This window comes from Mytilus galloprovincialis, chromosome 9 (assembly GCF_965363235.1).
Source record: "Mytilus galloprovincialis chromosome 9, xbMytGall1.hap1.1, whole genome shotgun sequence".
Taxonomy (NCBI): Eukaryota; Metazoa; Mollusca; class Bivalvia; order Mytilida; family Mytilidae; genus Mytilus; species Mytilus galloprovincialis.
Window position 1 is genome coordinate 52,734,246 of NC_134846.1, and position 27,970 is coordinate 52,762,215.

The 27,970-nt window shown below is 32.7% G+C and overlaps 1 protein-coding gene across 1 annotated transcript; it reads right to left on the reverse strand.

Moving 5' to 3' along the window:
• Positions 1 to 12,532: 12,532 nt before the first annotated feature.
• LOC143045267 (chitinase-3-like protein 1) lies at positions 12,533 to 27,953 on the reverse strand. The gene is made up of 12 exons (XM_076217646.1): positions 27,868 to 27,953; positions 23,898 to 23,952; positions 22,694 to 22,877; positions 21,805 to 22,057; positions 21,241 to 21,365; positions 20,705 to 20,828; positions 19,248 to 19,433; positions 18,076 to 18,195; positions 16,056 to 16,207; positions 15,641 to 15,858; positions 14,860 to 15,237; positions 12,533 to 12,822 (listed from the first exon to the last, which is right to left on the reverse strand). Exons 2-12 carry the CDS (start codon positions 23,950 to 23,952, stop codon positions 12,626 to 12,628), a joined length of 1,992 nt encoding a protein of 663 aa, XP_076073761.1. The 5' UTR covers positions 27,868 to 27,953; the 3' UTR covers positions 12,533 to 12,625.
• Between the last annotated feature and the right edge of the window lie 17 nt (positions 27,954 to 27,970).

Sequence of the window (27,970 nt, forward strand, 5' to 3'; positions counted from 1 at the left end):
TATCATATTGTAAAATCTAAAGAGTTTCGATGTAAAGCAATTTCCTATGAAGAATTCAAAGTTGGCTGGTGGATTTTTCTCTCCTTTCGTGACCCCAATTGGTCATTTATTGGGCGTGTCTCATTAGTGAGAACATGAGTGAGTTTTTATAATTCAACCCCAACTTAAAGACCTGTACCGAGTCGTTAAGTTAAAAGGACAATACGTAAACAATAGTCATCCTTTGATAAATAGGATCGTCCAGGTATCTTAACATATAATTCTTCTTTGAATAACAAAGAAATTGCCATGAACAGGTTTGTAAAGCTTAGTTAAATATGAACAATTGAACGAATAGAACGATTCATAGATTTCAGATGAACTTCCTTCCAGTAATTCTGGTGGTTATTGCAGCAGTTAGCGTAGCTTCGGGTAAGTTACAATGGTTATATTTATTTTGGCGGGAAAAAAAATATATAGTAAAAGAGATAATGGCACACCTTTCCCAAATTAGTAATATAATATATACCCACTCCTTCAAATTCTGCCGAGTTATAACTCTGCAAAAGCCTCACTATAGGATATTTTGTATGTTTTATATAGTTTTGTAGTTTTGTTGGTATTGTTTTCTTTTTACTATTTTTTTTTGGGGCGGGGTGGGTGGTAGCATATACATTGTATTTACTCTTATTATGGGTATTAGAAAGCATTTGACAAAACAAATGAGCATTACCCTGTTTTTTTGTTTTTGTTTCGTCTGTAAAGCCGCCGAAAGCGACATATATATAGGGATTGTTTCTCCGGCGACCGCATTTTCTGATAAGTTAGTTTGATAGGATTAGGGGTAGAACATTGATATTTGATAAAAAAAATTGCATTACTATCAGTACATATAAGACTGATGACTATTTCGATAGGAGCTACTTGTGATATATATATGAAGTAGCACGTACTATCAGTATATATCATAATTAAAATCTTCAATACAAAAAGCGTAAAAGCTCTGAGATCAAGGGCAACTACAGTTACGTAGAAGTTAAACAATAGAAAGAAATGTTAAATTTGGCGTGCCACATTTCTGCATATAACCATCAAACAGAAACCTCTTTTTCATGTAGAATTATTTAGACATATTCGAAAAAAAAATGTAATTTGGTGGCACAATTTGCATATACACTGAATATACAGAACATAGAACTGAATAATATTTATTTCGTAATAATATTCAATGATATTCATTCATATGACAGCCTCCTTTTAAACTTTATAGCTTACCGAAGAGGGTGCTACTACACTAACTAGGCACAATACAGAAACGCTGCAGGAAAGTTTTTTCCTGAGAATGTAGACCCTAGACTTTGCACAAATATCATCTACTCATTCGCCAAAATGGTTGGAAATAAATTACACGCTTATAACTGGAATGACGAAAGTACTCCTTGGATGAAGGGGTTGTAAGTTATTTTAACATGTAAAATTGTTTAATGGAAGATTCAGGGGACGTAGAGGCCGCGTGTATCCCTTAGAATTAGAAAGTATATATATTTTCTAGAATAGAATCTGTCCAAACATTGAGTTTGTCTCACTGATAATGTGGTCATTTTTATAAATTTCCTGTTTACTAAACTTTAAATTTTTCGACAAATTAAGGATTTTCTTATTCCACATTTTCCAGGCATAGATTACCTTAGCCGTATTTGGCACAATTTTTTGGAATTTTGGATCCTCAATGCTCTTCAATTTTTTACTTGTTTGGCTTTATAAATATTTTGATATGAGCGTCACTGATGAGTCTTATTTAGACGAAGCGCGCGTCTGGCGTACAAATTATAATCCTGGTACCTTTGAACTATTTGCTCGGCTTAATATATTCTATTGTAGGTATTATTTTTACATTTAGAATCACGGGCCCCGCCCCTCTTTTTCAAAATATCTGAATCCGCCCCAAAAAAATAAAGCAGAAGCAGGTATATCAGGTAAATACTTTCATTGATTTGACAATTTAGTTATTACATTGAAAAACACATTATTTGTCTATAATTGAGGACGACACCGTCGAATTTTCTGTTTAGTCTCATATATATATATGTGTATGTACTTACCTTACTTAACGTATATATACTATTACAGAAATAATAGATTTTTAAAAATCATATTCACAAAGGATGAACAAGGTCTATATATATTCACCTGAACTTCTCTTTTCCGTCAACTACACACATGTCCGCTTGACTATGGTAGGTATATAATTATGAAGCCGCGGTACATGTGTTCAGAATGATGCACTTTTTTAAGGAGACAATAGATGGCTTATTGTCAGGCAATCATGTTTTCCCTATCCATAATATCCTGTCATCTAGTATTTAGCCTTAACTTCCCGAATTTATAAATGACCGTCTGCACAATTATACTATTTGAAAGCTATGAGAGATTTACTGACTTAAAGAAAACTACACGATAAAATATCCATTGGTACGAATAAATTTGATCTGCGATATCTAAATGCAAATGCACAGTTAATAATTTATTAGGGACAAACATTCAAGGCCAAAAAGCAAACAAACAAATCCAAACAAAGCCATGGCAAGACACCACTGCAAAATATTTAACACTTCGAAAATATTCACTTTAGGAAAAAAACTGTTTTACTAATACAGGTAAATCTTGAAGTATATTCAAATGTAGTAAGACGAAGTGAAAAATTCGAAGATATTCTAAATTATCAAAGCTGATATATAGACAAGATCCATATTAAAATATAAAAAAACACATTATGAACAGTATCAACAGGTCGAATTAACAAGAAAATACGATTTGAGAGTACTCGCAGATACTGACAGCTAGTTAAAAGCCAAAAACAATAAATGGTAAAAAAAAAAAATATCGTGCATTAGAGACTAATATGACCATTTAATGTTTCTTTGATTCTTTTTAGACGAAATTCACAATAAGCATTTCGACAAGCGACAAAAAGGACAAGGGTCACTTTTAATTTAGAGGATATGCTTAAAAGATGTTAAGACTATATGCTGTTCATACTTTGAACTACAAAATTGTCTTATATCTACTTGTGTGACGTAAAAAATGCTGTACAACTGATGTACGTAAAACGGGAAAGTGAATGTTAACATAACAATGTTCCTGTCAGGGTAAGTATTCGGTCGCAGTACTTAAAATCAATTAATAAAATTCAATGATTGAGTTTAAATTTGATTTATGCCTTTTTGTGCTTCCTTGTTGCATATTTGTTTGTTCTATAATGATTAAGATTGTAACAAAATGTTGACTGCTGTACTCCTATTTTTGACATTTTTCACCTATTATGGTTGTTTGTCTTTTTGGCGCAACGTTGTCATAGTAATGGAATTTGATGGGATTGTCATATCCGTGAGAGGTTTAGCTAGCTATAAAACCAGGTTCAATTCACCTTTTTCTGCATAAGAAAATGCCTGTACCAAGTCAGGAATATGGCAGTTGTTTACCATTCGTTTGATGTGTTTGAGCTATTGATTTTGCCATTTAATTAGGGACTTTCCATTTTGAAATTTTCTTCAGTATTTTTGTGATTTTACTTTTAAATGCGTCCATCTAGATTGCTAAACTGGCAGGTTATATAATTCTTGTTCATACTTAACAATATCTGGGGTTGTTTAGTCTGAACAGTCTTATGTTGTACTGTTACACCACTGTCCCAGTTTAGGTGAGGGTTGGGATCCCGCTAACATGTTTAAGACCGCCGCATTACGTATGTATTGCCTTCAAAAGCCTTTAATTTTGTGGTTGTAATTTTAGTTGAGGTGTTACATATTTGTTTTTCGTTCATTTTTTGTACATAGATAAGGCTGTCAGTTTTCTCGTTTGAATTGTTTTACATTCATCTGTTCGAGGTCTTGTATAGCTGACTATGCGGTATGGGATTTGCTCATTGTTGAATGCCGTACAGGATGCTATAGTTTTTAATTTATATTTCATTTGGTCTCTTGTGGAGAGTTCTTTCATTGGCAATCGTACATCATCTTATTTTTATATTATTGTGGTAACCTATAATGTCTTAAATGAATTCACGGATAAATAAATAACTATGCTACTATTGTTACCATACTACAAACGAAATCTTATGCCGCTGGCTAGCAATTCATTGTGAAAAGATAGCCGAGTGTGTAAGCCTTTCCTGCCAGTACATAGCCCCTGTATTATCAAGACTCCAGCAGAATCCTCCTCGCGGTAGCACATGGATACTGATTACTTAGTTAGTCAGGCTAATCTGTTGGAGATCTCGGAGTAGCAAGGACTCTAGAGATGCAGTGTGTAGGCCCATTGGTGTGTGGATACGCTCTAGCATTCATCAACCTTGCCCCAGTTATGGGAAAATAAACGGTCAGATAGAGGTCGTAGTCAGGGATGACTATCTATCTAGGAGAGACAACTCTGAATTGAAACATGGGTAGATCATGACTCATAGTCGGGGACGACAACTGATCTAAAGGAAGAGAACCTTGAAAGAAAATCTCCTGGTCCTCCAGGTTGGGGGTTGAGCACAAGACCAACTATCTCGTATCGCAAAAAAGCAAACAGTTACGGAAACAAGGACAAAAGGTCAAACATTCTCTGTTACTGCTTTATTTTGTTTTATTTCATTTAAGTTTTCATATAATTTTGGACAATGGTAATAAAGAGATATAATGCGAAGCATATTCTTCCACAATGATCATAAATGAACGAAAAAATCTCCCCTATAAGATGATATATCAATACATAACATCAGGGTTCGAACAAAATAAATCTGACATGGCTGTCATTGCCGATGATATAACTTCATTGCGTGTTGTTAACAGGAGTATGGTTGATCAGCTTGAACAACTACAATGTGAAAACTTGAGGAACAATTTGATGTTTTTTGGTATCGAGGAGGAGGAGGGCGAAGACTGTATTGATAGCATTAGAAACATATGTGCTTTATCTCTGGAAATTCGAGAACCAATCGAAATAGCATCTGCCTTTAGGATGGGAAATAAATTCGTGAGCAAGTCGACTCGGAATGTGCGTAAGCCGCGCCCCATAATTGTCAAATTTATAAAACGTCAACAAAGGGACACTGTACTTCAAATCTCGCGCAAATTGAAAGAGTCAACCATTTCAATTTCTGAACAATTTCCGAAAGCTATACATGAAAAACGCAAACCATTATTTCCTGTGTATCAAAAAGCAAAGGAGGCAGGTAAACGAGTTTCGTTTAATAAAGATAAGCTTTTTATTGATGGTGAGCAGACTGTTGTTAAATCAAACAAGCTAGCCAAAATTACACGTCGTGATCAGTCAGGTGATAGAATGTCGGATACAGCGTCGGGTCCAGGGTTTTCAGTGGCCGAAAAAACACCGAGCGTTTCAAGTATAAAACCTAGTAAATCTTCAGTGAGTGATGGCTCGTCTAGTGGATCCCGCTTTGAAGTGTTAGCAGATATGCACACAGGTACAGACTAGGACACATCGAGAAGCATCTCCTTTATTAACTTTGTGTATTGGAACATTAATGGTGGTTTACATGATAAACTTAATGAGCCAATTTTTTTTATCTTACATTAAAACATATGATATTGTTATTTTGTCTGAGTGTTGGATTGATAAGTCATTTGATGATATTGTAGATGGTTATATTTGTAAACGAGTCCCATTACTAAAAAGTAAATATAAACAAGGTGGTGGACTATATTTGTTAATAAAAACATGTTTTGCAAAGTATGTTGAAGTAGTTGATATTCAGAACGATACAATTATATGGCTCAAGCTTTCAAAGGAAATATCAACTTGTGGGTTTGATTATTTTATTGGATGTGTGTATTTGCCTCCTGCCTATTCAAATTATTATAAAATGTATAATTATGATTTATTCTATGATTTGTTAAATTCTGTTGAAAAATATTCATCAGAAACGTCCAGAGTATTTTTACTAGGTGATATGAATGCAAGAACTGCTATAGTTAATGATTTTATAATAAATGACAATGTATGTGGCCCAGTTTTTGATAGTTTCAACCATATTTTGGGGTATTTAAGTGACACAAATATACCAGTAAGAAGAAATCCAGATCAAAGTACTAATGAGTTTGGGTTAAAATTGTTAAATCTGTGTAGAAGCACTGGTCTACGTATTTTGAACGGTCGGCAAAATGATGGCTTAGTTAATGACTATACATTTTGTGGTTCCCGGGGAATGAGTGTTGTAGACTACTTATTGGCTCCATATGACTTTTTACACATTATAGACCAGTTTATTGTTTGTAACTTCACTTCTTTTAGTGACCATGCGCCTTTACATGTTCGCTTGCGGTGCATATTGCACGATTCACAAGAGCCTAAGCGTAACAGTGGTACATCAAACAACTCATATGATAGTTACCGATGGAAGGAAGAGCTAAAAGATCAGTGTTATGAGTCTTTAACTTTAAACAGTGGTTCACTTAGCCAGATAGTATTTTCTGATATTGAAAAATCCCAAGATGGTATTGACAATTATGTTGAATCGTTTACTTCCAATTTGATGGACATTATTTCACCATTCTTTTGTAATTCACATAGTTCAAATAATATTTGTGACCGTACCCGTAGTAGGACGACCCGATATAAAGATGACAAACCATGGTTTAACTACGAGTGCAAAAGACTTCGATCTATCTATACTAGTTCTTTGTATACATTTAATAGAGACAAAAATGTTGAAAATCATCAAATATTAATTATGTCTAAAAGACACTACAAGCGTTTAGAAAATAAACTAAAACGAAAATATAAGCGTCAAGAGGGTGATATGATAGCAACATTGCGTAAAAGCGACCCAAAGAAATATTATAAACTTTTTCAAAAGAAGAGAGCCAAAAATTCTGATGTGTCACTTTCTGAATTCTTCGAACATTTTAGAAATTTGGTCACAAATGATGGTATTAATGTGACAGTCGATACTCCAGAGACCGTTTCCGACACAACATATGATGAACTTGACCAAATTATTACACAAGATGAAATTTTGAAGTGTATTTCTAACCTAAAACGTGGCAAAAGTCATGGTATTGATGGTACATTTAACGAGTTATTCATTGAATTTAAGGATATTCTGCTACCGTTCCTAGAGGAAATATTCAACAAGATATTAGCATCAGGACACTTTCCGAAATCTTGGGCACTTGCAGTGTTAATTCCTGTTTTTAAAAAAGGCGACTCGTCCGATCCATCGAACTATCGTGTAATCAGTTTAGTCAGTAATTTAGCAAAACTATTTACATCTATTATAAATTCAAGACTAATTAAATGGTCTGAGAATAATGATATTATTACAGATGCGCAATTTGGATTTCGCCCGGGTAGCAGCACTGTTGATGCAATTTATTCTTTGTTGACACTCGTTCAGAAAGCACTTTTCAAGAAAAAACGTTTATATTGCTGTTTCGTTGACTACAAACAGGCATTTGACTCCGTAACCAGACTTAACTTATGGTTGAAACTATCAAGAGTTGGTATAACAGGCAAATTACTTTCTGTTTTAAAATCAATGTATTCTACAGTAAAAGTATGTGTGAAAGTTGATGGTTTTTATTCTGAGCAGTTTACAAGTTCAGTTGGTCTTATGCAAGGGGAAGTTCTTTCTCCTATACTTTTTTCGTTATATGTAAATGACTTTGAAATGGAATTTCTACGTAATAGTAATATACCATATGAAGTGCAAGACTTGTCATTATTTTTACTTATGTATGCTGATGATATGATTTTATTTTCTGATTCAGTTATTGGCTTGCAAGATATGTTAGACACATTATTATTATATACTTGTAAATGGGGTTTGACTGTAAACATTGCCAAAACAAAAATTATGGTATTTAGAAACGGAGGTTTTGTAAAAGACGAAGAAATTTGGTATTATGATGGCAATGCTATTGACATAGTGGATGAATTTTGTTACCTTGGTGTACTGTTAAATTTTAACGGTAAATTTGTTAAAGCTCAAAAACATTTAGCTGAGCAAAGTAGAAAAGCTGTTTTTGGTTTAAAGTTGAAGGTTTCGTCATTGTATTTGAATGTTTTTACATATTTGAATTTATTTGATACTTACATTAGCAGTATTTTATGTTATGGTTGTGAAATATGGGGCTTCCATAAAGCTCCAAATATTGAAAAAATACAACTTGATTTTTGCAAAAACATATTAGGTGTCAAACAATGTACAACAAATGTTATGGTTTATTTTGAATTGGGTAGATATCCTTTGATATATTTTAGAATGTACAACATAGTGAAGTACTGGTTCAAATTATTATCCACAAGCAATTGTATTCTTAAAAACTGCTACAGGGAACAACTGTATAATTTCTGTAATATTAGAAGCAGTTGGATTTATCAACTACAACAATTATTATTTAACTTGGGTTTAAATGAGATCTGGTATAACCAAGACAATTTGATTATTGATACAAACTTATTATTATTTGTAAAAACAAGGATATATGATCAAGCAAAACAGACTTTGAATGATCAACTGAACGTTTCATCTAAGTGTTATTTATATAAATATATTGTCAATAATGTATGTTTACAGAATTATCTGACTAAACATATGAATTTTAGAGTGTATTTAACTCGCCTTAGATTGTCATCTCATAATTTGTTTGTTGAAGTAGGCCGTTATCATGGAGTAAATAGGTTAGATAGAAAGTGTACTCTTTGTAATTTGAATATCACTGAAGATGAAATCCATTTTGTTTTACAATGTGAAAGCTATAGAGACTTAAGGAGACAGTTTATTAAGCCTTATTATTATAGACGTCCATCGTCGTTCAAATTAGTGCAACTTCTCAGCACTGAAAATGTAAAAGATTTGCGTAATTTGTGTAAATTCTTTTTTAATGCACATAATCATAGGACCAAACTGTTATTGGTCAATACTTGATATTTTAATATTTGCTTCTCTGATGTATTATGTTATGTTGTGTTATAGAAATGTATTTGTATTTATTGCACTGATAAGCATAATGTGCTTAAAGTAATAAAAGAATTGAATTGAAAACATTGAGAGTGGAAATGGGGAATGTGTCAAAGAGACAACAACCAGACTATAGCAAAAGACAACGGCAGAAGGTCACCAACAGGTCTTCAATGTAGCGAGAAATTCCTGCACCAGGAAGCGTCCTTCAGCTGGCCCCTAAACGAAGATATACTAGTTCAGTGATAATGAACGCCATACATATATCCAAATTGTACACAGGAAACTAAAATTCAAATAATACAAGACTAACAAAGGCCAGAGGCTCCTGACTTGGGACAGGCGCAAAAATGCGGCGGGGTTAAACATGTTTGTGAGATCTCAACCCTCCCCTATACCTCTAGCCAATGTAGAAAAGTGAACGCATAACAATACGCACAATAAAATTCTGTTCAAGATAAGTATGAGTCTGATGTCAGAAGATGTCAACACAAAGAAAAATGAACAAAATGACTATAATACATAAATAACAACAGACTACTAGCTGTTAACGGACATGCCAGCTCCAGACTTTAATTACTATAATGAACATCAGACACAATCCTTCCCGTTAGGGGTTTAGTATCATACCATCATAACATATATGATAAGAACATAACCCGTGTCATGCCAACAACTGTTTTTTTAATAAATGTGTTTACTTCCGATGCAAAGACCCTATAAGTGAATTAATATTAACGCCAAAATAGTATTATTAATATATACAATTTAGATTTATCTTAAATCATAAAAAGAAAAACTCATTGTTACCAATTTAATATTATAAAATATCGCTTGTTTCCATGAAGACTTAACGAATTTAAAATATTGCTTGTTTCCATGAAGACTTAACGAATTTAAAATATCGCTTGTTTCCATGAAGACTTAACGAATTTTCCTCGTCAAGTACATTACACATCATGATATTTCTACAATGATATTTTCGTTTTATCTTTGTCCGTATTTTTTTCTGATCAGTTTTAATATGTTACCCAAATGATCAATGTTTACGTAGTATTTTGTAGAGTTGTATTTAGATATGCATAGTATATACAAATTATATGCAAATTGAGATGAAAGTAAACAGTGTGAAAGCAGTATTTATTCTAATTAAGACATCCAAAGGCGTGATGACATCATTATAAGTGTATCACAAAGTTTTTTGGTGAGTTATATTGCTCATTCTTTCCTTTGCTGTGCATTATTTTTTTTTATTAGTCTTTTTGTCGTATGTGGGTCGTCTAAAAGATATAAGCGTATGTTTTTCCTTACTTTGGCTCTAAACCATAAACTACTGTCAACTTAATTTATGTTGAAGAACGCACGTCTAGCGGTCCAAATCATAAGCATTTTTCCTTAAGTATTGTTCTGCTTCTTGGATAATACATCAGCCTAGTAGTCGGCTCTTTTTGTGTTGAAATGAGATAAACAAAAAAGGTTTTAACCCCAGACATATATATAATTATGCCATTAAAATAAATAAATATAATGCCGTTTTGACATAACATTCAAACATTTTTGGTTGTTGACGCTCTCTAATTTCGTAATTGAATTGTCATACCAATAGACAACTTTTGAGTTCGATGCATTTCCGTCAAAAAGTCTGGTTTTAGTGAACGTCGTTTGTGCGTTTAGGGGCGTCGTCACTTCCATTTAAATGTTGAGAGAGTGGTTGGAAAACGCCAGACGCGCGTTTCGTCTACAAAAGACTCATCAGTGAAGCTCATATCAAAATATTATAATGCCCAAAAAGTACAAAGTTGAAGAGTATTGAGGATCTAAAATTCCAAAAAGAGATAGTGACACCATCAAGATGCTTAATTTTTTCTAGTAAGATTGGTGGATGTAATTTTCAACCGATCTTCGACATTTCAATGGTACAAGCTGTATGTTACGTCGATATAAAGTACCATATCAAGAGAAACGGAAAGAAGATAATCTAATTGTTCTGGAATGTAGACGGATATTTAAAAATTCGTTCTTCTGAATCGAGTATCAAGCACAATTATAAGACTACTCTATACAATTATATTGCGGTGTAAAGGCATAATACAAAGACAATTTCGCGTACGCCTCATGCCATGAACATAAATGTGCCAACGAGCAACGGCTTTAATAACCCTATGAAATTATGAAAAGAGGCATTCAACTCTTTCTATGAAATGAAAATTCATATCAAACTTTACGTTTGCTTTTCTATCCCTCGTTTTAATTGTCACGGATATCAGTCACAGCTGGTGTATTAATATATACGGAATATCGGACGATACTGGTGTGCCACGTTTTCGAATTTTCCACTGGGACTTTGTAGCTCAATTCGATTTACGTTTGTCTTTTGACCATGATATCGTATGTTTTAATCAGCTGTTGAACTTTGTAATAACCTTTCAATGTTTTCCTGTTTTCATATTACTAAATCAACGTTAGTCTTTCGTACATGGTATCGTATTTTTATTCAGATTTTGAACTTTTGAATAACCATTTAATGTTTTCTATTTTCATATTACTAAATCAACGTTTGTCTTTTGACCATGGTATCGTATTTTGTTCAGCTTTTGGACTTTCGAATAACCATCGTTTTAATTGTCACGGATATCAGTCACAGCTGGTGTATTATATACGGAATATCGGACGATACTGGTGTGCCACGTTTTCGAATTTTCCACTGGGACTTTGTAGCTCAATTCGATTTACGTTTGTCTTTTGACCATGATATCGTATGTTTTAATCAGCTGTTGAACTTTGTAATAACCTTTCAATGTTTTCCTGTTTTCATATTACTAAATCAACGTTAGTCTTTCGTACATGGTATCGTATTTTTATTCAGATTTTGAACTTTTGAATAACCATTTAATGTTTTCTATTTTCATATTACTAAATCAACGTTTGTCTTTTGACCATGGTATCGTATTTTGTTCAGCTTTTGGACTTTCGAATAACCATTCAATGTTTTCCTTTTTTCATATAACAAAATCAACGTTTATCTTTTGACCATGGTATCGTATTTTTTATTCAGCTTTTGGACATTCGAATAACCGTTCAATGTTTTCCTTTTTTTCATATTACTAAATCAACGTCCCATGGTATCGGTTTTTTTTTTCTCCAGCTTTCAAACCTTCAAATAACCATTCATATGATTTCCAATTTTTTTTCAAATCACTAAATCAACGTAAGCTATTTCAGACAATCAATATGTTTGACATGCCAATTGGTGTAACTTTTCACATGTAGAGCAGGATATGCTTACCCTTCCGGAGCACCTGCAATCACCTCCCGTTTTTGGAGGGGTTAGTCTTGCTCAGAGTCTTTAGTTTTATATGTTGTTTCTTGTGTACTATTATTTGTTTGTTTGTCTTTTTCAGTTTTAACCCTGGCGGTTTCAGTTTATTTTCGATTTATGACTTTAACTGTTCCTCTCGTATCTTTCTTCCCTCTTTTTCATCTATGGTAAAATCAGAATATGATTTTTTTTAATAATGCTATTGATACAAACACAGCAAAATGTATAACCAATACATGTAAGATAGGGCGGCTATTAGTTAAATATTTCAAATTCGATTGTGAAATTAATTTTATTTATAAAATAACATTTAATTAAAACACAAAATATACTGTTCTGTCTCAGTTTTTCCGTTTTCTTCATCCACCGTAGTTTTCACAACCTGGAACATTTTTTGGATAATCACAGCCTACTGTTTGTTCATTAAATGCAGTTCCTGGACCACAGACCTCATGGAAAGTGAGACCAAAAGAACATTGGTAGAAATGTCCACAGTCAGTTGGGTCTCTGTGGTGACCATCAGACTTGTTTTTACAGAATTCTTGTTTATTATTTCCTGAATAAAAGTATATGCATATCAGTATTTACAAAATTGACACATATTTTAATCACAAAAGAATCAAACAAGAAGCTCTTAAGAGCCTGTGTCGCTCACCTTGATCTATGTGCATATTAAACAAAGGAAGCAGATGGATTCATGACAAAATTGTGTTTCGGTGATGGTGATGCGTTGGTAGACCATACTTTACTGATCGTCCTTGCTATTTACAACTTTCTCTATCTGTAATGAACTAAGCTCTTTTGTTACAGAGGAAAATATTTTGTAAAAACTTACCAAAGTTTACCAAATTAATAAATTGTCCATGTTGACTTATTGGTAGATATTAATTTGCTGAACATTATTTCTGTTTACAGTTTATCTCTATCTATAATAGATAATAATCAAAAACGGCTAATTTTTTGGGGGCAGCAACCCAACAACCAGTTGTCTAATTCATCTGAAAATTTAAGGGCAGATAGATATTTAATAGATAAAGAAGTTAACTCCTGTAGGATTTGCTTTAAATGCTTTGGTTTCAGAGTTTTAGGCCAAAATCTACATTTTACCCCTATGTTCTATTTTTAGCTATGACGGCCATTTTGGCCGGGTCACCGCACACATTTTTAAAAATTAAATAACCTAATAATGATTGTGGTTAAGTTTGATTTAATTTAGTCCAGTAGTTTCAGAAGAGAAGATTTTTGTAAAAGATTACAAAAATTTACGAAAAATTGATCAAAAATGACTATTAAGGTCAATAGCTGCTCAAGGGGTCAACTGACCATTTTGATCATATGACTTATTTGTAGATCTTCCTTTGCTGAACATTATTGCTGTTTACAGTTTATTTCCATCTATAATAATTTTCAAAATAGTATCAAAAACGGACACAATTTCCTTAAAATTACCATTAAGGAATAACAGTACTGTAGTTGAAGAGTTGCCACCGTCAATTGTTGATTTGACGGTCGCAAATGCAGTTTTACTGGCGACGCGTAGCGGAGACAGTAAAACGGAGATTTGCGACCGTCAAATCAAAATTGACGGTGGCAACTCTTCAACTACAGTACTGTTATTCCGATTCTAATGCATTACAAAAAGAAAAAATACGATAAAACTTGAAAAAATGTCTAAATTTGTCAAATAAAAAAAAATCCGCGAAACTTCATGAATGATTTTGGCACAACGACGTCATGGCTAAACGTGACGTCATACAAATGAAAACTTACAAACTGGAGGTTATTACGTTACCTGTACGCTTCAAATTCGGATAAAATTACATTAAAACGGCAAATTCGAGGTAGGTGTTGTTTTATTTTCGATTATATAGAAGTAATCGAACATTTGTTGATTCATCAATTCAAAATGGCGGGTCTCTCCTTAGTTACGCCTGGTCAACTGTGGATTTGACGGCAACTTTTAGCCAATGAAAAAAATTGTTACATCCAAATTGCATTAGAATTACCATTTCAGGGGCAGCAACCCAACAATCCGTTGTCCGATTAATCTTGAAATTTCAGGGTATATAGATTTTGACTTGATAAACAATAAACTTGATAAAAAATTTAACTCCTGTCAGATTTGCTCTAAATGCTTTGGTTTCATAGTTATAAGCCAAAATAAACATTTTACCCCTATGTTCTATTTTAGAACCGATCACCGGACACAACTTTTAAACTAAATACTCCAATGATGATTGTGGCCAAGTTTGGTTAAATTTGGCCCAGTAGTTTCAGAGGTGAAGATTTTTGTAAAAGTTAACGATGATGGACAACAAGTGATGAGTAAAGCTCACTTGGCCCTTTGGGCCTTAGAATTTTTACTCTTTGAATTTTTTTCTGTAAATATAACTTTTAAAGAAATTTATTGAATACAAGACATTCTTTTAGTTTGCTTTTTGTTTTTATTTGGTTATCAAACCCTTCATGAGCACCTGAGATCACCCCTAGTTTTCGGGGTAGTTCGTGTTGCTTTGTCTTTAGTTTTCTATGTTGTGTGTACCATTTATCGTGCTTATTACCTCGAAACTGCATGGAATTATTTTAAACTTACCATTGGAAGGAGCCTGAGTAACAGGTGCTTGTGTTACTGGTGCCTGAGTTACCACAACAGGAACTTGAGTTACTGGAGCCTGAGTAACAGGGGCTTGTGTTACAGGTGCTTGAGTAGCCATAGGTTTACTTGTTGTCACGACAGGGCCTTGTTGGTTTTGGTTGGTCGAACATTTTACATTATATGGCCAATCACAGAACGCAGTTGCAGAATTGAATAGTAATCCGCTGGCACATTTAACTTCAAAAGCTAGTGTGGCAGCACAAATATAATAACCGTCACAAGAGGAAGGGCTTGCATAAAATCCACTAGGTCTGCCATTACAGTTAAAGTTGGTTGTAAGGCCAATGTGGTGTGACTGGTGTGTTGGACGTGGAGCTGAAAATTATGAAAGTTTATTTTTACTTTTGCATCATGTTCTGAATACAAAAACAATTACGCACTTGTAGATCAAAGATTTGTGTGTTTGTTTGCAAAAAATGAAAACAAAACGTTTAATTTGATGCTTCCGATTTGCTTTTCTTGATTTTATCTCCATCAGGAACGCTCAAAGCCAAAAATTTGAAATCCGAAGGATGTATAAGTACCGAAACAAATAGACAAATTCATCTACGGTCAACTTTGCCTGAGGGAGTTGAATCCTTAGTTTCTTTATAATTTCAAAATTAATAGACGGACAACTTTAGAAAAATACATTGTTTGGCAACGTTCAATTCATTCTTATATTGTTTGTTTCATATTTACAAAATTTCACAAATAATACATATGCAAATTAGAATACCTTTTGTGGTAACTTGTTGGGCTTGTGTTGGTTGTGGTTTCCATGTTGGCTGTGGTGTCCATGTTGGTCCTGGTGTCCATGTTGGTCCTGGTGTCCACCATGTTTTCCATGTTGGCTGTGGTGGTTGTGTTGGTGGTGGTGGTTGTGTTGTTTGTTGAGGTGGGTTCCCAGTAGGTTGTTGATTCTGAGTTGTTAGTTGGCCGGGAGCATTGGTAACCCTGAAACCGGACGAACGGAATTAGCGACCTTTGTCGTATTATAGTGTACGCGACAAATTTTATTTTTAGTTTTATCACTTATTTTCCTTTGATAGAGGTTAGAATAATAAAATTAAATTAAACGAAAGAAATGTTATAAAATGTCAGTATTTTTTTTTATTTTTTAAATTTTGTATATATTTCTCACTATCACTTACTGTGGTACATTTCCACCCCCACCTGCAGCCAATTCTTCATTGATGGCATGAAGTAACGGATACTTCCCCTCTCCACATGAACCACTGAAATCGTCAAGATCTAATGCCCATACCATAGTACCACCAAAATGATGATCCTTGATGTACTTCACCTAAAAAGTAAACAAGAGAGCCGTGCAGTAGTGGTAAGTGCATCAGACTACTAACACAAAGGTTTTGGTTCGATTCCCGTTAGGGATGAAAATTTCAGGAACTCAATTTTCGGCTCTCCCTTGACACCATTGGGGAGTATGGTATTAAGGAAACGATGATAGTCCGTCAGAAGAAGACGATAAATGGCTGACCCGTGTTAAGAGAGAGCCATATCTCTTGCACGTTTAATACACCCTTGTAGATTTCGAAAAAGAGTAGGCTGATGCCGCTACAAGGCAGCACTCGCACCCGCAAAGTGGAAAGAAATTGATATAATTTGCAAAACTTGTTTCCCAATCCACTAGTATTAATATGAACAAATTTGTTTAAACTAAAAAGTAAATATATGTCACAATTTCTACTCTTTATTCATCGTATTTTTTTTGGTATAGTTTTTGTCGTGTTTTACATTTTAGATCTTAATGGTTCTCACTACCTTATACCCGTTACTGTGGGTTCACTTATTTCCGTGGGTATCATTTTTTTTTTTTAAATTAAGGAAAACTAACAAGTTCATTGATATTTAATTTCGTGGTTTAGCCGAAGTTGGTATTCAAACTTATATGAAATTTGTCATTTGTTGAACATTTAATTTCGTGGTTCACCTATACCCACGAAATTAACAAAAAATGGTATTCAACGAATAATAATAAACAGTAATTTTATTAGTGTAGGAATTACCACTTCGTACGTTTATTTTGTCTATAAAACCACACATGTATAAATATAATTTTGGAACAAAATAATGTTGAAGAATATTTAAATTTGTATTTTCTCAAATATCATATGACGCCATATAACCAGTAATTTAAAAAGTTTATAGTTTAAACATATTTTATTTGCTGAATTAAAGCAAAATGGATTAGACACAAGTAAATCATACTTATAAAGTCTTCTCCATAATACAATATAAAGTTACAATAATAGTATAATATAATGGACATGCATATAAAACAAACAGTTTATACAATATAATACTAGCTTTCATAGGTGAACAAAGAGGAGACAAAGTAAAAAAGGAAAAAGAAAGTTTGGAAAATTGTATACTTCCGTGACGATGCCTTGTGGATTGATGACAACGATGACGTCCTGTGTCAGCAATAACAACGCTCTATCAAGGCATATGAAATCTGTTTGACCTTTTTATGTAATTTTGAACATGTTTGAAAATTTGAATATTTTGTTCGTTCGAAAGTTCCAAGTGTCCGCAAATTAATAGTTTTGTATCTAAAACAAAGTTTTCAGAAAGCTAGTTAAGGTAATGGAGTAAGTTTTTCCTACATAATGTGTATTTTAGGCAAACGAAGAAGTAATGGTAGACATCCTCAATATCGGACCCACAATGACAAGAAGGATCATTTATAATGTAAAAATAGGTCATTGTTTAAGGATGAAGCGGAACATCGCAATTGCGTTAAGATAATATTTAATTTCCTTGGGCCGTACAAATAAAACGTTTCAATTTTACATACTAGACTATCGTTTTTTAATTCTTTCTTAAATTTAGAAATAGAGTAGACACTGCGAATGTTTGGATCAAGTTTATTCCATTCACGCATAGTAGAGGGAATAAACGATTCAGTAGTAAGGGTAAGTCTTATTTTAGTTTATAAACGCATTTCAATTTGAGATATCTACGGAATAGATAGCCCATCTAGGACCACTCAAATATATAATTCGAATTCGAATTCACGAATTCAAATCGTCAACACGATTTATATAATTCGTGATAACAGATTTAAATTCGTGATTTCGTAGATAGTACCTTAAACTGTGGTGTCTCTTTCGTAAGTATTTCATGATTCTTTTCCTATAAAACAATGCTTACTTTTTCTTTTAAGCTATCACGATCGTCGTATCCAATCCATTCTGTTCCTTTTACTGCGTACGGACTTTTTTGTTCAGGAATGTAATGCTTCACGCCACCAGATTTTAACATTTGACAAATCTAAAAAAGAGGACGAAAACAGCATTAGAAATATTTTCAAATGCAGCTATCTGTAACTAACAAATAAAATGCAAACACTAAACAACGCAAGATAAAAGAACAAAATTTAGTTGGTTGAAATGATTTAATAACGCCTGTAAGGTAACCAAGCTGCATAATACATAAGTTAGAAAAAAGTTGTTTATTCATTTAGATTTGTGCATGATATTTATAGTAAATTCAGTGCCTTTTTTGTTTTGATACCATTCTACAATTTACATCAAATATTTTACCTTTTTAGAAAATAAAACAAATGTACAGGATAATAGTCTTCTTATTTCGTTTTCTATCATATAGATTTTCAATTTTTTTTAGAATAACATTCAATCAGTATAAGAAAAACACTTTATTTCAATTGTGTTTTTTTTTCAAAGTGACGTGATTTCAATGATTAATAAGTGTTTTAAATTTGATAGCTTACATATGAAAATAAAATGCAATTCGAGGTCTTCTATAATGATGTTATTTTGAGTAAAATATGTTTTAAGTAAAAAAATATATCGCCAAAAATGTTTCATAAAATGAAATTAATGCAAGAAAAACATTTTTTTTGGAAAATTGAGAATGGAAATAAGGAATATGTCAAATAAAGTTAACAACAACCCGACACAAGAGCAGAAAACATCTCAAGTCCTCAAACCCGTCGTCAACATCGAGAGAAACTCCGGCACTTGGAGGCGTGCTTCAGCTTCCCCCTTAACACATATGTGTACAAGTTCAGTGAAAATGGACATCACAATAAACTCCGAAAATCATAATTGAACTAAAATTAAAGAAATGTACAAGACGAACGAAGGTTCCTAACTTGGGACTGTCTAAAACATGTGATTTGTTTTTAAATTTTTTAAATTTTAATTTAAAAAAATAAATGTGTAACATGACATTTGTGTTGAATAAAGTTAATTTAAATAAGCACAGTGATGTCATAAATGAATATGAAGAATTAGTTTGAACATTTTCGATCAATATGTGTATACACAATACTAGAAGATCGATTTAAACGGTCTATATACCTCATAATAAGCTTTGAATCCTTTCTCCGCAGTGAAGGAACCAGCAGGTCCAGCTCCTCTTGCAGGGGCACCAAGACCTGAATTGCTAGGATTTGCCAGTGTAAAACTTCTACCATACAGTCCTAGTCCGACATTCATCATTGAAGGAGGTACTCCTTTACTTACATAATACTTAGTGACCCAGTCCTACAAAGCCATACTTGAAATTAACGTAAAAATCATCAATTGGAAAAGAAAACAAGACTCTTCTAAATTTTTTTACGAATATGACGAATCAAACTTAACTAATACTAATTGAATAAACTAATGTGTGTTCTAGAAGTAAACTTAATTGATCTTCAACTTTTCTTTTTCGTTTTTAATTTATTGAATCCAGTCACCGATAATTTTCAATAAAGGCAAACACTGGTGTTTTTTTTTCTCAAACCGGTAAGATTATATGACGAAATACGTAAAACTATACACATAGCACAAGCATGTATGTTTACAGATACCATCTCCTATATTAAAATCATATCATGCAGAAATGAACGTTATGTCTTCCTCCCCTAACTATTCAAAATCAAAGATATGGAACATAATTATTCATAATGTAATAAATGCTATTAATGTCTCCTCCATGACAGTCTTGAAAATAAACTAAATATTGAATAGATAATACTCCTAATGGTTAGTTTGAGGTCATTACTAGTCATTATGCAACACAGTATACTATAGAACCCTATTGGCAAAACGAAGAACTCCTTTTATCAGAAAACACTGTCAAATATCCAAACATACTATCCACACTGATCTGTGTCCACACTTGTATGACGAACATTATAATACCATGCAGCATGACCTTCTTATATCAAAACATAAACCGTTTTGATTAAGGAGGTTTTAATGCATAAGAAACAGATCAAGATGTCGAAGCTTGTTATCTGTTATGTTTGTTCGAAATAGTAAAATAAAAAATCTCGACCTTGTAAACAAAATACTTGCTGTGTTATTAAAAAGGTTTTGCCTTGTAGTGCTTTAAAGCAATGTACTAACTTTATTAATGTACTTCGCACTAACTATATAATATTATTTTACAACATTTACTAACTATATAAATGTACTATATGCAAACTATTATTGAACTATGTACTCAGTATATAAAAGTACGATTTCTTAACTATACTTATGCAGTGTATAAGTACCTACTTCATTAAGGTACTGTAACTGACTATATAAAGGTACTTTGTACTGAATATATTAAGGTACTATCCACACACTTTATTAAAATTAGCACTAGAGAATTAACTATATCATGGTAGTATATTCTAACTTTTCAAGGTGCCATAAACTTTTTAAGGTTCTTAATGTACTGAATATATTAAGGTAAAAATGTACTGACTTATAATTAAGATACTAAATGTACTTACAATATTAAGGCACTATATACTAACTATAAAAAGGTACTATGGACTTACAATATTAAGGGTTGCATCATCTCCTGTTTCAGATGGGTGACTGTAAAGTGGAGCGTTGTGTCCAGTTTTAGCTTCCCAGCTTCCGTGCATGTCATATGTCATTAAATTAATCATATCCAAGTACCTGTAAAACAATGAAAGTATTTCAGTTATATGATAGTGGAAAATTGTATAAATGCAAAATCTATTTTTAAAATTCTGATGAAAAAAGATATATCTGTAGGAGTTGCATTGTAAGGTAGTTAAATGCAAAGAATGTAGATGACGTGTTAATGAAGATATTAAGACAGAGGACAGGCATATAATATGAATATAACCATTTGTAAGGAATAGAATTACAAATGCAGAGAAATTGCAGTTAGATTGATGAGTTTTGATTTTATTACAAATACAAATATATATGGTGGTCTTTTGGTTTATAAGATATGCATGCTATTATCTGTAATTCATTATGAAAATTACATAGTTTGAAATTTTGTTTTTTAAAATGAGTAAACATATAAATGACATAGATTTTTTTTTTAGATATGACATACTTGACCATCTCTGGAAAGTTGTATCCGGGATCAATGTTTTTCTTGCCTGCAGATGTAGCAGCTGATATTAGAAGTGCTGGTTTGCCACTGGTTTGGGCTTCAGCGTCAAACACGCTTCTTAAAGTCTGAAAAGGTAGATGAGAGTTTATCTCAAATACTGTGTTACAATAAACCTACTCTTAATGGAAGATGATATTAAATATTCATGACATGGACAATAAAGGAGGGGCTAAAGATTCCAACGGTACAGTCAAATTCATAGATCGAAAATAAATGCCATGGCTAAAAAGGTAAAGACAAAAAAAGACAACACACAAAACATGACTTCGGTTGATCTTAGGTGCTTTGGCAGAGTACGCAGATCCTGCTCACAGAGATAAATAATTAAATTTAATATAAATGTAAATATTAACAAATTTTCAAATAAAGGTATCAGAAGGGGCGAATTTCAAATTTTCAAAGTCATTCTTCCTGTGTCATAAAAAATCTCTTTAGATATACACACATTTAACCTCATTAGCCACACTCGAGTTAACTGTAAGAGTGAAAATGGGTATGACTCACCTTTAACAATTCGACGAATTTTTGCTTATCTCCTGCAGGACTTCCTCGGCTTCCTGGGTACTCCCAATCGAGATCGAGGCCATCAAATCCGTGATCCCTTAAGAATTTCACAGTGGATGTGGCAAATTCTTGACGACTTGCAGCAGTGGCAACCATTTTTGTGAAGGGTGCAGTTCCCATGTTCCATCCACCAACTGCAAGTGATAGTTTCAAGGCTGGGTTAGTTTTCTTTAAGTCAGTAAATCTCTCATACCTTTCAAATAGTATAATTATGTAGACGGTCATTCATAAATTCGGGTAGTTAGGGCTAAACACTAGATGACAGGATATTATGGATAGGGAAAAACATGATTGCCTGACAATAAGCCATCTATTGGCTTATTAAAAAAGTGCATCATTCTGAACACATGTACCGCGGCTGAATATTTATATACCCAGCATAGCCAAGCGGACATGTGTGTAGTTGACGGAAAAGAGAAGTTCAGGTGAATATATATAGGCCCTGTTCATCCTTTGTGACTATAATTTTAAAAAATCTACTAATTCTGCATATATACGTCAACATGGTCAAGTAAGTATATACATATGAGACTAAAAAGAAAATTCGACGGTATCGTCCTCAATTTATATAGACAAATAATGTGTTAATCAATATTCAAATGAATTGTAAAGTATTTTGAGATATACCTGCTACTGTTTTATATTTTGGGGCGGATTCATATATTTTGAAACAGAGGGGTTAGACCCGTGATTCTAAATGTAAAAATAATCCCTACAATAGAATATATTAAGTCGAGTTAGTGGACAAACTCAATTTTTGGACAGATTCCATTCTAGAATATAGATATATTTTGTAATTCTAGGAGTTGAACATGTTAAAGTAACTTACATCCCCTTCTTCCAAGGAGTACTTTCGTCATTCCATTCATAAGCGGTTAATTTATTTCCAACCATTTTGGCGAATGAGTAGATGATATGTGTGCAAAGTGTAGGGTCTACATTCTCAGGAAAAAACTTTCCTGCTCCGTTTCTGTATTGTGCCCAATTAGTGTAGTAGCACACTCTTCGGTACGCTATAAAGTTCAAAAGTGTCATATGAATGAATGTTATTGGATATTATTGTGAGATACATATTATTCAGTTCTATGTTCTGTATATTCGGCGTATATGAAAAATGTTCCACCAAATTACAATTTTTTCGAATATGTCTAAATAATTCCACATGATTGAAACATTTTTTTAGTTAATATTGAAAAAGAGGTTTCTGTTTTGATGGTTATATGCAGAAATGTGGCACGCCAAATTATTCAAAATTTATCATGAGATTGCAATTGTTACAAATATCCATTTTGAAATTAAAAAAATAAATAAACTGAGACATAAATCATTTCATTTAACATTTCTTTCTATGGTATAACTTCTACGTAACTGTAGTGGTCCTTGATCTCAGAGCTTTTACGCTATTTTGTATTGAAGATTCTAAATGCGATATCCACTGTTAGTATTTGCGACTTTATACAAAATATCATTAATATATATATATATATATATATATATATATATATATATATATATATATATATATATATCACAAGTAGCTCCTATCGAAATAGTCGTCAGTCTTATATGTACTGATAGTACTGCAACTTTTTATCAAATATCAATGTTCTATCCCTAATCGTTCCTATCAAACTAACTTATCAGAAAATGCGGTCGCCGGGAAAGCAATCCCTATATATATGTAGCTTTCCGCGGCTTTACAGACGAAACAAAAACAAAATACAGGCCCCCCGGGTCATGCTCATTTTTTTGGTCAAATGCTTTCTTATATCCATAACAAGAGTAAATACAACGTATTCACTACCACCCTCCCCGCCCCCACAAAAATAGTAAAAAGAAAACAACACCAACAAAACTACAAAACTATATAAAACACACACAATATTCTATAGTGAGGCTTCAGCAGAGTTACAATTCAGCAAAATTTGAAGGAGTGGGTGTATATTATATTACTAATTTGGGGAAGGTACTCCATTATCTCTTTACTATCTATTTATTTTCCCGCTAAAATAAATATAACCATTGTAACTTACCCGAAGCTACGCTAACAGCTGCAATAACCACCAGAGTTACTCGAAGGAAATTCATCTGAAATTTATAAATCGTTCTATTCGTTCAATTGTTCACATTTAACTAAGCTATATATGCATAAAATTTTATGATAACAAATGCAAAGTTGGTGGCATTTATAGAAGTAAAGGAAAAAAGATAGTTCGGAGGTTATGTGATTAAAGCGATACTATCTTTAATTACGATTATGCATAGACTATGATATCGGTTAGATAGTCTTAAGGTTTGTGACCCCTTCTGTAGGCCAGTGAAGTACGTAATTTTTAAGATGCAATAACATCAAAACATCAAAACATCAAAACATCAAAAATGATAAATACAAGACACATAAATAGAACACAAGAAAACTTGTTCGCTATCGTCTGCTCAGCACTCTTTGTTAATGTAAGGCAACCGTAGTTTACCGATTTTCAATTCCCGTAAATCGTTTGTTTTGTATTTGCTTTTACTAGATTGATATGTTGCGCTATTATTAAATCTTGTATAAAGCTTGTAACCATAACGGTAAAAAAAAAAATTAACAAGTCGGTCATTTATATATATATATCTGAAATCTTTGTACCTTTTGCAATAAAAAGGTTTGTATTCAAGAGCAAAAGAACAGGTAATGGAAACATATAAACTTACATTTCTCCCAAACATTTTTCCCATTTGTTTTCAGAAATCGGTCCACAATTTTATATTAATTTTTACTAAAAAAACTCAGACCAATCACATTATTTATTTTATCTCATCAGATAAACAAAAATTAAAACACATGGTCCGAGACCACAATTATTTCGTAGTGCATTTCTCAGTTTAGAACATAAATGAAAATAAAAAAAATCCCATCTGCGCTTTCTCAAAGAAACTTTTACAGTGAATTGTACTACTTTTGGGACAAATTATATCAAAATCATAGAAAACTTCATCGCCTCTAACACAAAATATGAACAATTTTATGTTTAGGGCGTCTTGAAATCTTTTGACAGCTTCCAGAGTGCTAATTTTAAACCTTTTTCAGCTGGACCAAATCACTACTTTCCTTTAAAATTCTGGACCCAAATTTTTTTACAGTGTAATTTCATCCCCCTACTCGCAATTCGAGGCATTAAACATGGAGAAATAAATTTGAAAGGGGTATAAAAATTAATGGCAAGTAACCCACTGTCAACACTAGGGACTATCATATTAGGCTTCAAACGTAGGGTAAGTAGTAAAGGTCCCGATGCTGATATGTGACCGTGACTGAGAAAATGGGTCCAGATGAGATATATACATAGAATGAAATTCAGTGTGGCTGTGGCCATTGATTGACACATTAAATTCATCCATTGAAAAGGACAATTTAGGTGAACGTTTGTATGTAACGACCACTGCTCACTATGCACTTTTAAAAGACTCTTAAACTATGGGATCACAAAGGTTCTCAAAACCTAAATAAAGTAATTCGAAAAATTAATCAGAAATAACACGATGTTTTGATTTATATCAATTATATAAATCAAAACATAAAGATTATTCCTGATTATTTTTTCGAATTATATTTTTTAATCAAAGGCGTTTAGAAACCTTTGGTGACCCCACAGTTTAAATGTCTATCGTAGGTACGTCGTGAACAGTAGTCGTTACAGACAAACGTTCACCTAAATTGTCCCAGTCAATGGATGAATTTAATCTGTCACTCAATAGCCACAGCCACACTGTTTTGAATTTCATTCTATTTTCAGTTTTTTTTTGCAATTTTTCAATGCTACTAATGTGCTAACCATGAATACAAAATTTTATGATGATATCTCAACAGGTTCCGAAAATATAGAACATTTGGGTACATATGTTTAAAAAAAAAATGACTTATTATTTTCTTTGTCACTTTAAATGTGTTACATGAGTCCACCCTCAAAATTACCATGCCAAGCTAATATGTGGTTTCTATGAAAACATGTTTTATTTTGTGTTGTATCTATGGCATTGTACTATCTCATATTATTACTCCACATCTGTTATTAGATAAATAAAAATGTTGTGTGTTGCCTTCCCAAGGCTGGAGCTAGAAGTGTAGGTGTTGTCGTTTGTACATGTATGTCATATTTTATTTTTGTGAATTGTTTTACTTCAAATTCTGTCTTTAGTTTTCTCGATTGAATTGATTAATATTATTCATATTGGGTCCTATTAGCCAATTATCCAGTATTGGTTTATGTTATTGTTGAAGACTGTACAATTGCCAATGCTTAAATCCACAACATTTGAACTTTGGGTATTTGGCAATCATACCACATATTTTACCTTTATATTGTTGACAATATCCAAGTCAAGTCAACCTCAGTTTCATCAATACTTTAGAGAAAAATAAGATTGATATAAAATAATAATTGACATAATGCCCAAACACTACTAACAAAAAGATAAAAGACACAAAGAACCGATTCAGACTAGTACAAAGTCAAATTTCAACTAATAATTAAACCAGGTTTCCTAAACTGAAATATTGCACTAAAAGACCTGTTGCAACACATAGGTAAACAGCTATTGTCTATATAGAAATGGTTTTGTTTTTTAGAAATAAGAGTTTTCCTTGACCAATACCCTTCTTTAGGTGTCTACTGATATAGCCAAATTTAACCCCGCCATATTATTTAAGGTTGTGTCTGTTCCAAGTCAGGAGCCTGTAATTCAGTGGTTGTCGTATGTTTATGTGTTACATATTTGTTTTTCGTTCATTTTTTTTTTTTATATAAATAAGGCCGTTAGTTTTCTCGCTTGAATTGTTTTACATTGTCTTATTGAGGGCCTTTTGTAGCTGACCATGCGGTATGGGCTTTGCTTATTGTTGAAGGCCGAACGGTGATCTATAGTTGTTAATGTCTGTGTCATTTTGGTCTCGAGTGGACAGTTGTCTCATTGGAAATCATACCACATCTTCTTTTTTTTTAAATTCTTAAAAAATTCCTAAGTACTTTCAAAATTTTTAGTTGATACACATTAATTTGTTCTTTGGTTTTCTCCGATGACATTAAAACTTTCTTACAGCAATGGACATATTAATAGATTTGACATACTAATTACAAACTTCGCTTACTCCAGATCTGATTCCCCAAGATTATATATATATATTTATTTTTTTATCTATTTTTAATAATTCCTCAAAAATATTCTACAAAGAATGCGGTATCTGGCTTGTAAAAGGCCGCACCTCGTAAATAAATCCAGAATAAACCAGGGATTAATCCTTCCACTTTATGTTTCTAAGCTCAGTTTGATATACTGTGTGTACAACTTTAAATTTTGAGTTAATGTGACGTCAAGTTGAATTTCAATGAACGTCATATTTCTAAGCTGAAACAGTTTTTACAACAAGAATATAGATATCATCAATTTATTAATACTTTACTTCAGCTTATCACAAATATCGACATTTATGTGGCAATTACGATTCGTATCGGTAATGTAATTCATAAAGCTAACAAGGATAGGATCTGTCCTATAAAATAATGTTTTGCTCTTAAGACTTTTTAAAAATTGTTATATTGTACTGTTACGATTAATTTTTTGGGGGATATGCATCATTTAAGCTGTAATATCGGGTTTTAATGCGTTGAAATTGTGCTATAACAATAAAGTAGAAGCTTTTCCTGTACTGATTTTTATTGAACGTTATGAGGTGTGCATATCCACTGGCCACTGATCGCAACTAAAAAAGGGTGGAAATTTAAACAAAAAATTAGGAATCTCGTCAGTAATATCTTTATTTCATGTCTTATCAGCTGCATATGGTAAATTGGATTTAATAAATAATTGTTTTAGTGCTTTAACATTGTTTAAGGAAAACTTTGGTTGTTTTGCTCTACATCCATTAGCATTCTGCAGAAGAAATAATTATGACTTGTTATAAAAGTTACATTATTATTATATTACCTCTTATGAAGAAAATCTAAAATTAGTGTATAGTACCTTTGCTATCCCATGCGTTGACCTTACAAGTCGGTTTGGGAATGAAGATGTAATAGTGATCTCAATGTTTATCTATCTATTTATTGGCTGCCTTATCTCTTCA